The sequence below is a fragment of the Musca vetustissima genome, unplaced genomic scaffold, assembly GCF_032173495.1.
Source record: "Musca vetustissima isolate MV318-11 ecotype Yass unplaced genomic scaffold, APGP_CSIRO_Mvet_v1 utg64379, whole genome shotgun sequence".
Taxonomy (NCBI): domain Eukaryota; kingdom Metazoa; phylum Arthropoda; class Insecta; order Diptera; family Muscidae; genus Musca; species Musca vetustissima.
This window is the reverse complement of record NW_026884349.1, coordinates 95,871-109,084: the sequence shown is the minus strand read 5'-3', so window position 1 is coordinate 109,084 and position 13,214 is coordinate 95,871. Positions and strand designations below refer to the sequence as shown.

The window sequence follows — 13,214 nt, the reverse complement described above, 5'->3', positions numbered from 1 at the left end:
TATGTTACCGATAGACGCCAAAACCGCTGAACAGATCTTAATGAGATTTACAATGTACGTCGGGGCATGCCCTGAAAGTAACATAGGCTATATAAACTTTTAAAATTCCACGTAGATGCAGAGTTATATCATCAATAGTAAACATACCTCAAAAATTCAGAACATGTAATATGCGTATATCTTAAGAACGGTCACAGATACCGTATATAAAATTTGTCTGAATAACGTAGGTGTAAATACACATCATCCATACAAAAATGAGCCTGGTACGATTGGGAGAAAATGCACTCCCCGTTGCACTTAAAGTATTTACATGTAGGAAATAAAAAATGTTTCGTTTCTAGATGCAAACACCGTAAACAGATTTTACTGGGTTTTTCACCGCACATCAAACCATCCGAGGCAAATAACAAAGGCTATACAAACTTCTAAAATTCGGCGTGGATGTGGGGTTATAGCATCGAAAGAAATCATAAATCTAAAATAATATTTCATTTATATGCTTATATCTTAAAAAGGACTACAGATTCCCACTTCAAAATTTGTCTGAGTAACTTAGTTACAAATATGAATCATCCCTACAAAAATTGACGATATGGAATGGGGGAAATTTACTCTGAATGGCTTTTAATTTATCTATACAGAGAAAATAGAAACTATTTTGGTTGTAGACAAAAAATCGCTTAACAAACTCTACACAAATTTCCGCATTGTTATTTCTTCCCATAGAAGTAAGACAGGCAAGATAAACTTCCCAAATTCCGCAATCACGAATAGATATAGCATCAAAAGTATACATCTGAACTAATATTTAGTTTCTATGCATATCTATGAATATCTTGAATAAAGTAGTTCATAAACATATGTATGGTACTCAGATGATTACATATCCAATCTTAAATGACCAGGATGTAAAAAATTGGTCCAAATTAAGAATTTCCGACTCATAACTTTTGATCGTATTACATATGTATATGTATATGTACATATGTCATTATCAGTAATGATAATAACCACCAGTTAAATAATTCCGTTAAGGGGACCCCCCCCATTCTCGGGGTCAAAATTTTTGTTGACTTAATTCCAATCTACACTAATTCAAGAATGTCCCTGCAAAATTTCAAGTTAAAATCTCAAGAACACTTGAAGATATAGCCGATTTATTGTGTCAGCATCAAGTGACGGCTGAAGGGCTTCTCAAACTTTAAACGCGTTTTTCTCTAAACATTTTTTTGCGAATGGCGGGCACGATAACTCAAAAACTAATAACCAAATTTTTCAAATTTTTACACGTTTCTCTGTGAGTGTACTGCTATCGTATGAACTAGGATAAAGCCAATCGGTGAAGATCTTCCTTGTTTTTTAACTTGGTTTTTGGTAAAAAATCGGTGATTTTTCAAAAATATTTTTTCAAAGGTCCGCCATTTTGTTAATTTTAGAGCGAGGTCAATAATCCTAGTTCATACGAGAGCCAGACATGTACTCTTTCTAACACCGTAGGAATTTTCGAATTCCGATGTTCCAGTGAGGAGTTATCATGCCCGCCTTCAAAAATAAGGACTTTTCTTTGATCACAAAAAACAACAACAAAATTTTGTTGTAAATTATTTTTCTTCCTTTTTAAATCTTCAAATATATATGTGCAAAGTTACAAACCTTAACAAGCATTGGTATTCATTTACCAGCCCATTTAAAGTCTTAACCAGTGAGCGGAGCAGTATAGTCGGACGGGGCCGACCATACGATACCCTACACAACTACCACTGAACTCAAATTTTCTACGGATGTGTATTCCGAATCTGGGCAATATTTCGTGATATTTGCACACTCTTGCCCGATTAGAGGTAAACAGCACCTCTTCCACACACTGACATATTTTCCGAATATTACGAGTATTCAGTACAGTTATTGTCCAGATTCCCTTCACCGTGGGTTGTGTTGTTGTAGATCGACTCGAAAATAACACAAAAAAATTAAGTTTTCGGTCCACTTCATTCCAAAATTATTATCTGATCATCACCGAAAATTAAAGGCGTTGTCCTTGACCATAACTGGAACCCCATGAAACATTTCAAAGCGATCAGCGCTATGTTCGGCTCTCTAGAGTGATAATGGGTTACTAAATAACATACAAATACGGAGATACCTGTAAATATTTAGGTGTAACTCCCACATCAGAGCACATGCGACAATATAATTGGTCTTAATTTAAAGGTCAACCACTCCTCTTGGATATAATATCAATTTTTCGGGTCTATGTCCTTCAGGGGTAAATATATACGCTATAGAATACAAATTTTGTCATTTTTCACACAAAAGTCAGGGTCCATTTGACTCGCTAAATATTGACCGATCTTTATCAAAACAGGCATGCTTATTCTTTGGCCCGACCCCCTTCTCCATGCAAAATTTCACGATGTTCGGGTCATTATTGCGGCCTGTGGAGCGACCAGAAAAACCGACAAAAATTTAGTATTTGGTCCATTTCATCCCCTAAATATTAACCGATCTTTCCCAAAAACAATAGGGGTCTTCATTGGCCAGAACCCATCCTACATGCAAAATTTCGTGAAGATTGGTCCATAACTGTGGCCTGTATCGTGTTTACAAATTATAATGGACAGACGGACGGACGGACACACATGTCTAGATCGACTCAGCTAGTCGAGATATGACGATCGGTATACTTAAAGGTGGGTCTAGGACCAATATTTCGCGGCGTTACAAACTTTTGGGGCTGCACAAAGCTATAATACCCTGACAACATAGTTGTGTAGTGTATAGAAATAAAAAATCGAGAATGGGGGGGGGGGGGTTCCCTTAAGGTCTGTTGTTTTTCATTTCACCATTATCTTCACATAATGGATAAAAATTTGTGTAAGATTAAAAATTATTGACATTTTTAATTTTTCTGAAAAAAAAAACAAACACACACACAATTATAAATGATAAACATTTGAAAATGAAACAAATATTTTTAAAATTGTCATTTATTTCCTTTTGTTTTCATACACTGAATGAAAAAATTAGGATATTTTTGGCCAAAATCCGTTTGGCACAAGTCGAAATATATGATTAATACAATGGCATGAAAGAAGCAAATATATAGGGGAGAGGGGGGTACCTTTGAACATTTTTATAATAATTTTTCTTGTAGTAAATATATGTATATGAAAGAAAATACATTAGTTATGTTTGAAATGATATTTGGAATGCAAAAAAATTGTTTAACGAAAGAAAACGATCACCGAATTCTTCCTGCGCCCTTACAACCAAAAAATTAAAAGTTTACAATGGGACTGCGAAAACATGGTCACTCATGTAAATTTTGTCGACAACTGAAAAAGCTAGATAAAATGGTTTACGCAGATAAAGAACAAGATTGGCACATAAAAAAATTTGGTTGCGGGTCGGAAAAATTTTGAACCGAGATTTTATAAGCGCTGTTCAAAGGTGCCCCACGTTCAAAGGTGCCCCACTCTCCCCTATTTATATGGGAAAATATATCATCATCAAACTAATTTGCAATTCCTTAATTTATTAAATAAAAACATTTACAATTTTTTCACAGTTGAATGACAGAGAAACAGAAATTATGAAATTTTTGTATTTAAAACAGGGCTGTCCACACTAATACATTCAAGTTTTGTGATTGTATATGTTTCAAATACAAAAGTTCTGTTTCTATGTCATATACTGGGAGAAATTTTGTTAAAATATTATTTTCAAATTTTAAGGAAGAAAAAAATTTAATATTTTATGCAAATATGGTTTTTTGCCCTTCCGACGTAATATTGCTCACATATTTCGATCTGTTCCGAACTAATATTTGCCACAAATATCCAAATTTTTCGGTTAGTGTATAAAAACAAAAAGGAATGAATGACAATTTTGAAAAAATTTTTTATTTCCAAAATTTTCTCTTTTATAATTGTATGTGTGAGCAATTTGACACACACCGACAGCCCATGGGACCTATTTTGGGCACAGCTGATTTAAAACAGCAGTGCCCAAATAGGTCCCATGGGCTGTCGGTGTGGGTCAAAACTCTCACAAACACAATGATAAAAATAGAAACATTTGAAAATAAAAAATATTTTCAAAATTGTCATTCGTTCCTTTTTGTTTTCATACACTGAACGAAAAAATTAGGAAAATTTTCGAAAAAATTAGTTCAGAAAAAGTCGAAATATGTTACAAATGCAATAGGAATAGGCAAAACAGAAGCAAATCTATCTTTATATAGGAAAATATATCATTAACAAGCATATTTGCATTGAATTCAACATGTTTTTCGGTCTGTTAAAATTTGAAGTACAAGTTTTTTTACAATTTTTCTCACAGTTTAATAAGAGAGAAACATAAATTTGAAAATTGTGTATTTGAAACAAATACAATAATAAACATTTGCATGTAATAGTGTGGACAGCCCTGCAATAAATTTTATAAAATTATGCGACAACAATATAAGGGAGATATCAACAATAGAAGGACCTGAACCGGATATGACTAAAGCTATTATTTCGAGAATGTATAAAGTAAACGACTAACTCAGTTGTCATTCCATATTGGGAATTGATTTTGGTTTGTTAAAAATACCAAGGTGTGTACAGTTAAGCCCAATACTAAATTAAGGTTAGGTTAAAATATGAAGTAATTGTGAAGTGGCAATGGAACAAATTTACAAAATTCAAACTTTGTAAGAATTATACAGCAGGGATCTATGCGATATTATTCGGAGCGAGGAAGGGATCAGACAAACATATAGCTTAGTGATAATGGGAATGAAGGATTGTATTGGCCTTTAAATAAGCAAAATTTGTTTAAGCCAATTTTGTCTTTTTAGTTTAAGATGATATTATTTTTACCAGAAATATATATAGTCGAACATTAATGTTAGATTTTGGGGCTACTATAATACCGATATCGCACTTATCAATAAATAGCAAACCATTGTTAACCGTGGAATTATAGATCATGAATCAAATCCCATATTGAGTTAAGTTTGGCAGAAGGGTCAACTGCCATCAAATAGTAGCTTCTTTAAAAAAGCCTGCATTTACGTTGACTATCCTAGGTTAACAACTTTAGTAGGGGCAGCGAAGCTAGTCATTATATAAAAATATAAATAATTTAGTGATTTTCACTAGTAAGACAAGAAAAGTTGATGAAGGCGACTACATGTATCATATGGAAGATTTATTTTTCGCCTCCACTATTTGCAAGAAATCAAAAACTTCACCGAGGACCCCATACATTATGTGTGTTCCTAACAGCAACAGCATCCAAGTCAATGAATGTTTTAATTAATATTCCTTCAAATTGAATGTGAAATTGGGCGTATGCCTATGGCGACATGAAATGAGGCATAGTATTTGAATAAGCGTACAAAGTCTATAATCCAACTCAAAATATTAAGTGTCATTTCGAAATGTAAACCAATTTTATTAAATTGGTAAAATTATTATTGTGACTAAATATTGTGGTAGTCGGCAATATTTAAATTTGAACCGATTTAAGGGAACCCCACACATTTTGGGTTTTTACTTAATATAAACCTAAACTAATTCAGCAATGCCCCTTTATAATTTCGAGTGAATATGTAGACACCTCTTGAAGAGTAATCGCAACCAGCGTCAAGATCTTCCTTATTTTCTAACATGGTTTGTGTCGAAAATTGGGAATTGTTCAAAAATCTAATTTCATAGGTCCGCCATTTTGTTAATTTTAACGAGAGCCAGACATGTATTCTTTCAAATCGCGTTGAAATTTTTGTGATCGGGCGTTGCAGTTTTCGGAAATCATCGGGTCGTGCTTAAGGATCGAAATTTTGCAATAAAAGAAATACAGGAGGTGAATAAGAAGTGTGTGCGTAGGTTATTCTTCTGACTTTCCTTTTAATTGCAAAACTTCGAGCATTAAGATCGACTCGAAAGAGGAAAACCATACTTAATGGTAAATATGTCAGACGAATTCCATTGTTTTTCGTTATGTACAATTTATTTAAATTTCGCGGCGTGACAAATTCTTGGGCTGTACAAATTTAAAATACCCTAACAACATTGTTGTGTAGGATATAAAAATTTAATATTAATTTTCAAGAGAAATAGTGTATGATACTACATCCAATCCTAAAGATTTTTTTGCTAATTTTTCGTGTTTTACCAGTTTTATAAATGCATCTTGAACTACGTCTTCGCCGCCATTTTTTGCTGTTAAAAACTTATCTCTTATCAATGTTATAACCTATTAAGACCTCTACTTCCCCAGTAGAATAGTTTTTTAGTCATGGCCCGGATGCTCTTCTCGGTGGAAAATGTCTTCTGTTCGCTTGTTGAACTATTTCATACCCATTAATAAATATTGTTTTATTATTATTTACCGACTATTTTTAAATAATAAAAAATTCACAAAACATAACAAACATTAGATATTTTTTTTCCAAAATAGTTTCTTTCTAACAGCTCGTAAATATCATATCATTTAATAATCATTCATATATCGGGTAATTATCCACTTTGCGTAATTTAGCATGCGTATGTTTTAAATTTTGATATTTTTACAACCAGCAGACACCATTTTATCGCAGTGTTCAATTCCACAGATGAATGCGTTTTATAGCTGCTGCTGTTTTTATAAAGATACCGTTATATTGATTTTTGTGGTGTTTCATTTGTACACTTTTCGATAAAATTGTGTGCAGTCATGTGAACTGCAAAGTTCTTGAGAAACAACAAAGTTTTCAGTTTTTTTGAAAAATTGAAAATTAGTGGAGATTAGGGTTCAAATAACTTAAGAAATTATGATGACTTTAAATAGAGAAAGATAACGTTGCCGTTATATTGTGTGTCTGTAAAAAATTATGCCTTTAGTGGCCATTGAGTGAATTACAATGTATAAATATGGCTATTTTGATGAATTTTTATACCCTTCACCGCACAGTGTTACAGGGTATTATGTCTTTGTGCATATGTCTGTAAAAGGCAAAAGGAAACGAGATAGGTACATGGTTCATTTGTAGAATATGCATAAAATCACTTTCAAGTCGATTTATGCACGCCCGTCCGTCTGTCCGTCCATGTATTTTTGTGAGCAAAGTACGGTCGCATTTATGATCCAATTTAGATGAAATTTTCACAGGTCACTTATTAGGCTCAAGAACGACCCCTATTTAAATTGGAGAAAATCAGTTCAGATTTAGATACAGCTCGCATATATAGTTTCGTTCGATTTTATGTAAATGGAGCACCCTACTGCCAATGTTTGTACGGTTGAGACAAATTGTATACACCGTACTGAATTAGGTCCAGATTTATGTATGCGAAGTTTGTTTCGTTTTGTTGAAATAGGTTCAGATTTAGATATAGCCCCCATATATAGTTTTGTTCGATTTTATATTCATCATACTGCCAATATTTATTCGATTGAGCAACATTTCGCACAGCGTACTGAATAAGGTCCAGATTTATGTATGTTTCGTTTGATTTTATGTAAATGGAGCACCATACTGCCAATGTTTGTCCGATTGATTCAGCATTTTGCATTAGCGTATTGAAATTACTACAATTTGACACCCGTGAAATTTTTATGAAATGGGTTCAGATTTTAATATAACTAACACATATACTTTAGTCCCATTATACGATCAAGAGGCAGGGAGTTCTAATTATTTTATTTCAATAAACCCGCACGGCATAAACATTCTTGGGCAGTGCAAAACCGAAGACCAAACAAGGGAGCGAAAAATAAAAGAAGTTGGTGGTTCAATGTTTCAAAATACATTATTTATTGAACTAAAAAAAAAAACAGACAGACGAAGAGGTCGAGGCAACATATATGCACAAATATGCCTGCATGTACATATGTACAAACATTTATATAAACATTGATGCTTTTGGTTTCTAACTCTCGTTAGAAAAAAAAGCAGAAAAAAAAACACTCATTCCTTATGCTTATGATCGACATAGGTACAGAAAGCATCGACAGATAGGTAACTTGTACAGTGGAACAACGATAAAATGATTTTATGCAAAATGGTGCAAATGGAGGAGCCTATGTCAGTTCGTCGTTTTAGGTTTCCATATATATTTTCATCCGACGTTTGTCCGATTAAGACGAATTAGTACACAACGTACTAACCTGGAACTAGAATAACGTGTATTGGGTTTTATGTTTAGATACATAGTCTTCTTTAAATAAAATAGATCCAGTTTCGGTGTATTACCATCATGAAAGGGCTGTAATTTGGCATTCTGGGAGAATAAAAATAAAAATCCCGTCCGATTTTCGCTATTTTGAAGATTTTGGCCACATTTTCAACAAAGAGAGAGAGAGAGAGAGAGAGTATTGTAAAAACCCTCCGCCCCTATTTTCGGTATTCTAAAGTTTTTAGCTGCATTCTGTTGAAGTGATTGTATAACCCCCCAGTCGAAGGTCCCGCCTGATTTTCAGCATTTTGAAGGTATTTGGAGGGTGAAAATATGTTTTTAAACATTTCCTATAAAGATCGCTCTTTTCTAAAATTATTGTCTATAAATTCGGGTTTTATTTTTTTTCAGAAAGTAAACAATTTTTTTTGCGCACAATACAAAAGTCCTTACAGGAAGGTCCCGACCCGGCCGGAATTAACCACGGTTTTACTCTTATAATCGTTTTTATAAAAATATTCATATTTGGAAGGGACATTTTTCCATATGACAATGATTTACACTTTTCCACGAACTTCAAACATATATCCATGATTCAGCATGTAATGAAGGTATTTCGTATATTCAACATTTCTAATAAAACATCAATAATTACAAATAATGATTCAATTTCTTTAATATAAGAAATCCTCTTAGCCTGCATTTTTCCACAGGCTAATAATTTGTTTATACTTTATTATATTATCCTATTCACACATCCCATCACATGTGCAATTGAAACCGTGTCAATTACAGCAGCATTTCAATAGACCAACCAGACAATGGGAAGCGAATCTCACACAAAAAAAAACAAATAATACTAATACACATTCACACTCATTCACACTCATTCTTCTTTTAACCTTTCAAAAAAGCACTTTGGTGTGGGTGAAATTTCTAATAACTCAAGTTAGGAATTCCATTAAATCAATCATGAAGTGGCTTCATTCCCAGCTGCTTAATAAAATTTATTTTGCTGACAACAACAGAAGAGCAACACAACACAGAGCCAGAAACAAACTCATTAATTCCCTTTATGAATCTTTCGTTTTAGATCCCTGAAGGACTTATAGCTCGGCGAGTGGCAAAATGACTGTAGAGGAAAAAGAGAACAAAAACAGCAACAACAAAGCTTAGAGAAAGTGAACATAATTAAGGCATTGTTGTATAATATGCAGTATTTGAGCATACTTCATGAATGGAATATTTCCATCAGCTGCAGCAGCAGCAACAACATCAGCGGCAGCATCATTCACATTTTCATCATCGTCGATTCATCGTCTCCATCATCAATGGTATTTTCGTCATGTTGTTGCTGCTGTTGTTGAATGCTGAATAGTTAATGCGAAACAAGTCAGTGGCAAAACTGAAGAGAAATAGGAAAAGGCATTCAATTATCATTCGTGGAACCATGATTGAGGTTGCGACAGCATCAGCAATAGATAGATAGATTCTGTTGGCGAAAAGAAAAACTGTTGTACTCATTTTCTACAATTTCTGTTTGTTTTTGTGTGAAATTCCATGAAAAAGAAGCTAACATTGATCAGGCTCACGCATAAATAAAATGCTTACAAGATGAATTTTTATTTCGATACTCCAATACATTTGCTGTGTAATAGAGGCAGGATACCATTAGTAAATATGAATCAAATTAAAAGGAAATTGAATTTCGCAGTTCACCAATTTAAGAATCTTCACCAATAAGAAATAAAAAAGGAAGCATTTCAAGTTATTTCTCTAAAACAGTAGAGAATTAATGTTTTATTAAAGTGTTCCAATTTGTGACACGCAATGCGATACGGATACGTTTTCAACCGTTACTGGTGCACAATTGGGATGAAATCGGTCGAAAATATCTATGGGAGCTATATCTGCATCCACATCAATATCAATAAAACTTAATAACGTGATTCTAGAGACAATTTGGTACGTTGCGTAAAATTTAGTGGTGCACCACTTTTGTTAAAAAATATATATACGGGAGATATCTATATCTATATATATAAAATAGAAAAAAATTTGTTTGTTTGTATGTTACCGATAGACGCCAAAACCGCTGAACAGATCTTAATAAGATTTACACTGTATGTCGGGGTATGCCCTGAAAGTAACATAGGCTATATAAACTTTTAAAATTCCGCGTGGATGCGGAGTTATAGCATCAATAGTAAACATACATCAAAATTTCGGAACATGTAATATGCGTATATCTTAAGAAAGGTTACAGATACCGGCTTCAAAATTTGTGTGAATAACGTAGGTGTAAATACACACCATCCATACAAAAACGAGCTTGGTATGATCAACGGAAAGTACATTTTCTGCTGCATTTTCAAAATCTGCATATTGAAAACAGAAAACATTTCTTTTGTAGACTCAAAAACCGCTGGACAGATTTTATTAAGACTTTCACAGAACGTTATGACATGTCCTGGAAATACTATAAGTTATATAAACCTCTAAGATTCGGCGTGGATGCGGAGTTATAGCACCGAACGTACTCATGCCTCAGAAATTATGAACATGTAATTTGTGTATATCTAAAGAAAGGTTACAGATAACGACTTCAAAATATGTCTGAGTAACATGGGCGTAAGTACGCATCATCCATATAACAGGATCGCGGACTACCAAAGAAAAATGTACTCCTCATTGCATTTCTATCTATACATTCAAATGTATATAGAAAATCGAAAGCATATTGTTTGTGGACCTAAGAATCACTGAACAAATTTTACCAAGAGTACGTCAAGCGATGGAAGTAACATAGGTTAGATAAACTCCTAAAAATCCGCGTGAATGCGGTGTAATATCATCAAAAATAATCATACTTCTGAAAGAATATATGTATATATGTATGTTAGTAGCATGTAGCTACTTTAAAATTTGGTTCAGAAAGATGGCTGCAATTGCGCATCATCCGAAGATTTTGGAATATTTTGAAATACATAAAATACAAAATATGTACAAAACATGTGTGTGTATTGAAATACAAATATAAAGAAATGATTGACATTATAATTTTTCATTTTTGTCAGTTTGTGAAAAATTTTATTTGAATAAAAAAATACCAAAACAACATTATTCTAATAGAAAAAATGTCAATGCCTGATATTAGGATTGGTCATATATAAAAAAATGGCACGTTTGGGACGAATTGAGAATAAGTTCTTTGAAAATAGTATTTGAAGTGAAGACCCTAACAAACTCTAACAATTTATTAAAAACAAAAATATAACCCTATAAAACATATAACTCTTGATTTTAATTATAAAACTATTTATTTCCATCTGGAAAACACGTTAAAAGTAGGATAGTGGGATGTTAAGATGTGCAAAATAGTTATTTACTTTATTAAGTTTACTTATCTGTACTGACAATAACGACCAGTTCATTAATTCTACTAACCGTGTTCTCTTCATTTTCATGCACATACATACTTATAACGAAATAAAATTTGTGTAAAATTTATAAAAGGTATCAATTTTGAATTGAATTTTTTTAGTATATGAAAAACATTTTTTTCTTAGTTTCAAAGGAAACAACAATTACCACCATTACAGAAAACAGCGAAAAAATCAATAACTTCTATACAAATATTAATAGGAAGGCAAGAGAACGCATAGATATTTCACACATTTCTGTATTGTTAATACGAGCATATAAAAATTCAGGATTCAGGGGCAGCGAAGCGCCACGGGTCCAGCTTGAACCGATTTCAACAAAATTTCACATTCGGCAACCCTTCCCTAATTGAGTACGCTGTGCAAAATTTTGTCTTAATTGGACAAATCCTTGCAGTTTGGTGTACCGTATATATAAAATAAGACGAATTCATTTTAATAGAGTTCGTCCTTGTGTCTTAAATGAAGTGTGTCAAATTTCATCTCATCTGCTACATCATAAATGTCACTTTTACTTCGCTTACAATGTAACATAGACATATATAAGTCGGCTTAGAAAGTGATTCTATGAATATTCTCAAAAGGAATCATTCGTTTCCTTTTGCCTGTTACAACCAGTGAGCGGAGCAGTATAGTCGGACGGGGCCGACCATACGATACCCTACACAACTTCCATGAAAATTTAACTTTCTGTGGTTCTATATTCTGAGATTGGGCAATATTTCGCGATATTTGCACACTTTTGACTGGCTTGAGGTCAGCAAATGTTACTAATAATCAGTACAGCACCTCTAATTACTTGTCCAGATTCCCTTCACCGTGGGTTGTGTTGTGATGTTTGGCTTTCGACTCGAAAAGTACAAATAGTTAAGTTTTCGATCCACTTCATTCGAAAAATATTTTCTGATCATCACCTAACATTTTAGGCGTTGTCCTTTACCATAACTGGAACCTCATGTAAACATTTCAAAGCGATCAGCGCTATATTTCCGCCCTCCAGTGTGGTAATAGGTCACTAAATAATATATGAATACGTAAGCACCTGTAAATATTTAAGTGTAACTCCCGCATCCGAGTACCTACGACAATATAATTGGTATCAATTTGAAGGCCAACCACTCCTCTTGGATATACGATCAACTTCTCGGGTCTATGTCCTTCAGTGGTAAATATATACGCTATAGAATACAAATTTTGTCATTTTTCACACAAAAGTTAGGGTCCATTTGACCCGCCAAATGTTGAGCGATCTTTATCAAAACAGGCATGCTTATTCTTTGGTCCGATCCCCTTCTTCATGCAAAAATTCGCGATGTTTGGGGCTGCACAAAGCTATAATACCCTGACAACATAGTTGTGTAGAGTATAAATATAGACCGAATTAAAGATTTTCGACAGTAAAACGTGCGTGAACTGTTTATACCAGTGTTGCCAGAAAGGTAATATCTACTAAATCAGCCTTTATATACTGTTTAAGCAGGAATTGCTATTTAAAATTGTTAAATAGTTAGCCTTTGATTTGAAAGGTCGTTGCCGTTGAAATCTGTCTACTTCTCATTATTATATCCTTGTAATAGTATGGGACTGACAGATTTCAACGAACTTTTGTTTACATTTTGAGTTT

The 13,214-nt window shown here is 33.4% G+C and overlaps 1 protein-coding gene across 1 annotated transcript in view; it reads left to right on the top strand.

The window, feature by feature from the left end:
* The first annotated feature begins 9,384 nt into the window (after window positions 1-9,384).
* Window positions 9,385-13,214, top strand: part of LOC133331321 (uncharacterized) — a 48,303-nt gene continuing 44,473 nt past the window's right edge. Inside the window, exon 1 of the mRNA XM_061539719.1 lies at window positions 9,385-9,481. Coding sequence (XP_061395703.1) covers window positions 9,385-9,481 — 97 coding nt within the window. The remainder of the gene's footprint in view (window positions 9,482-13,214) is intronic.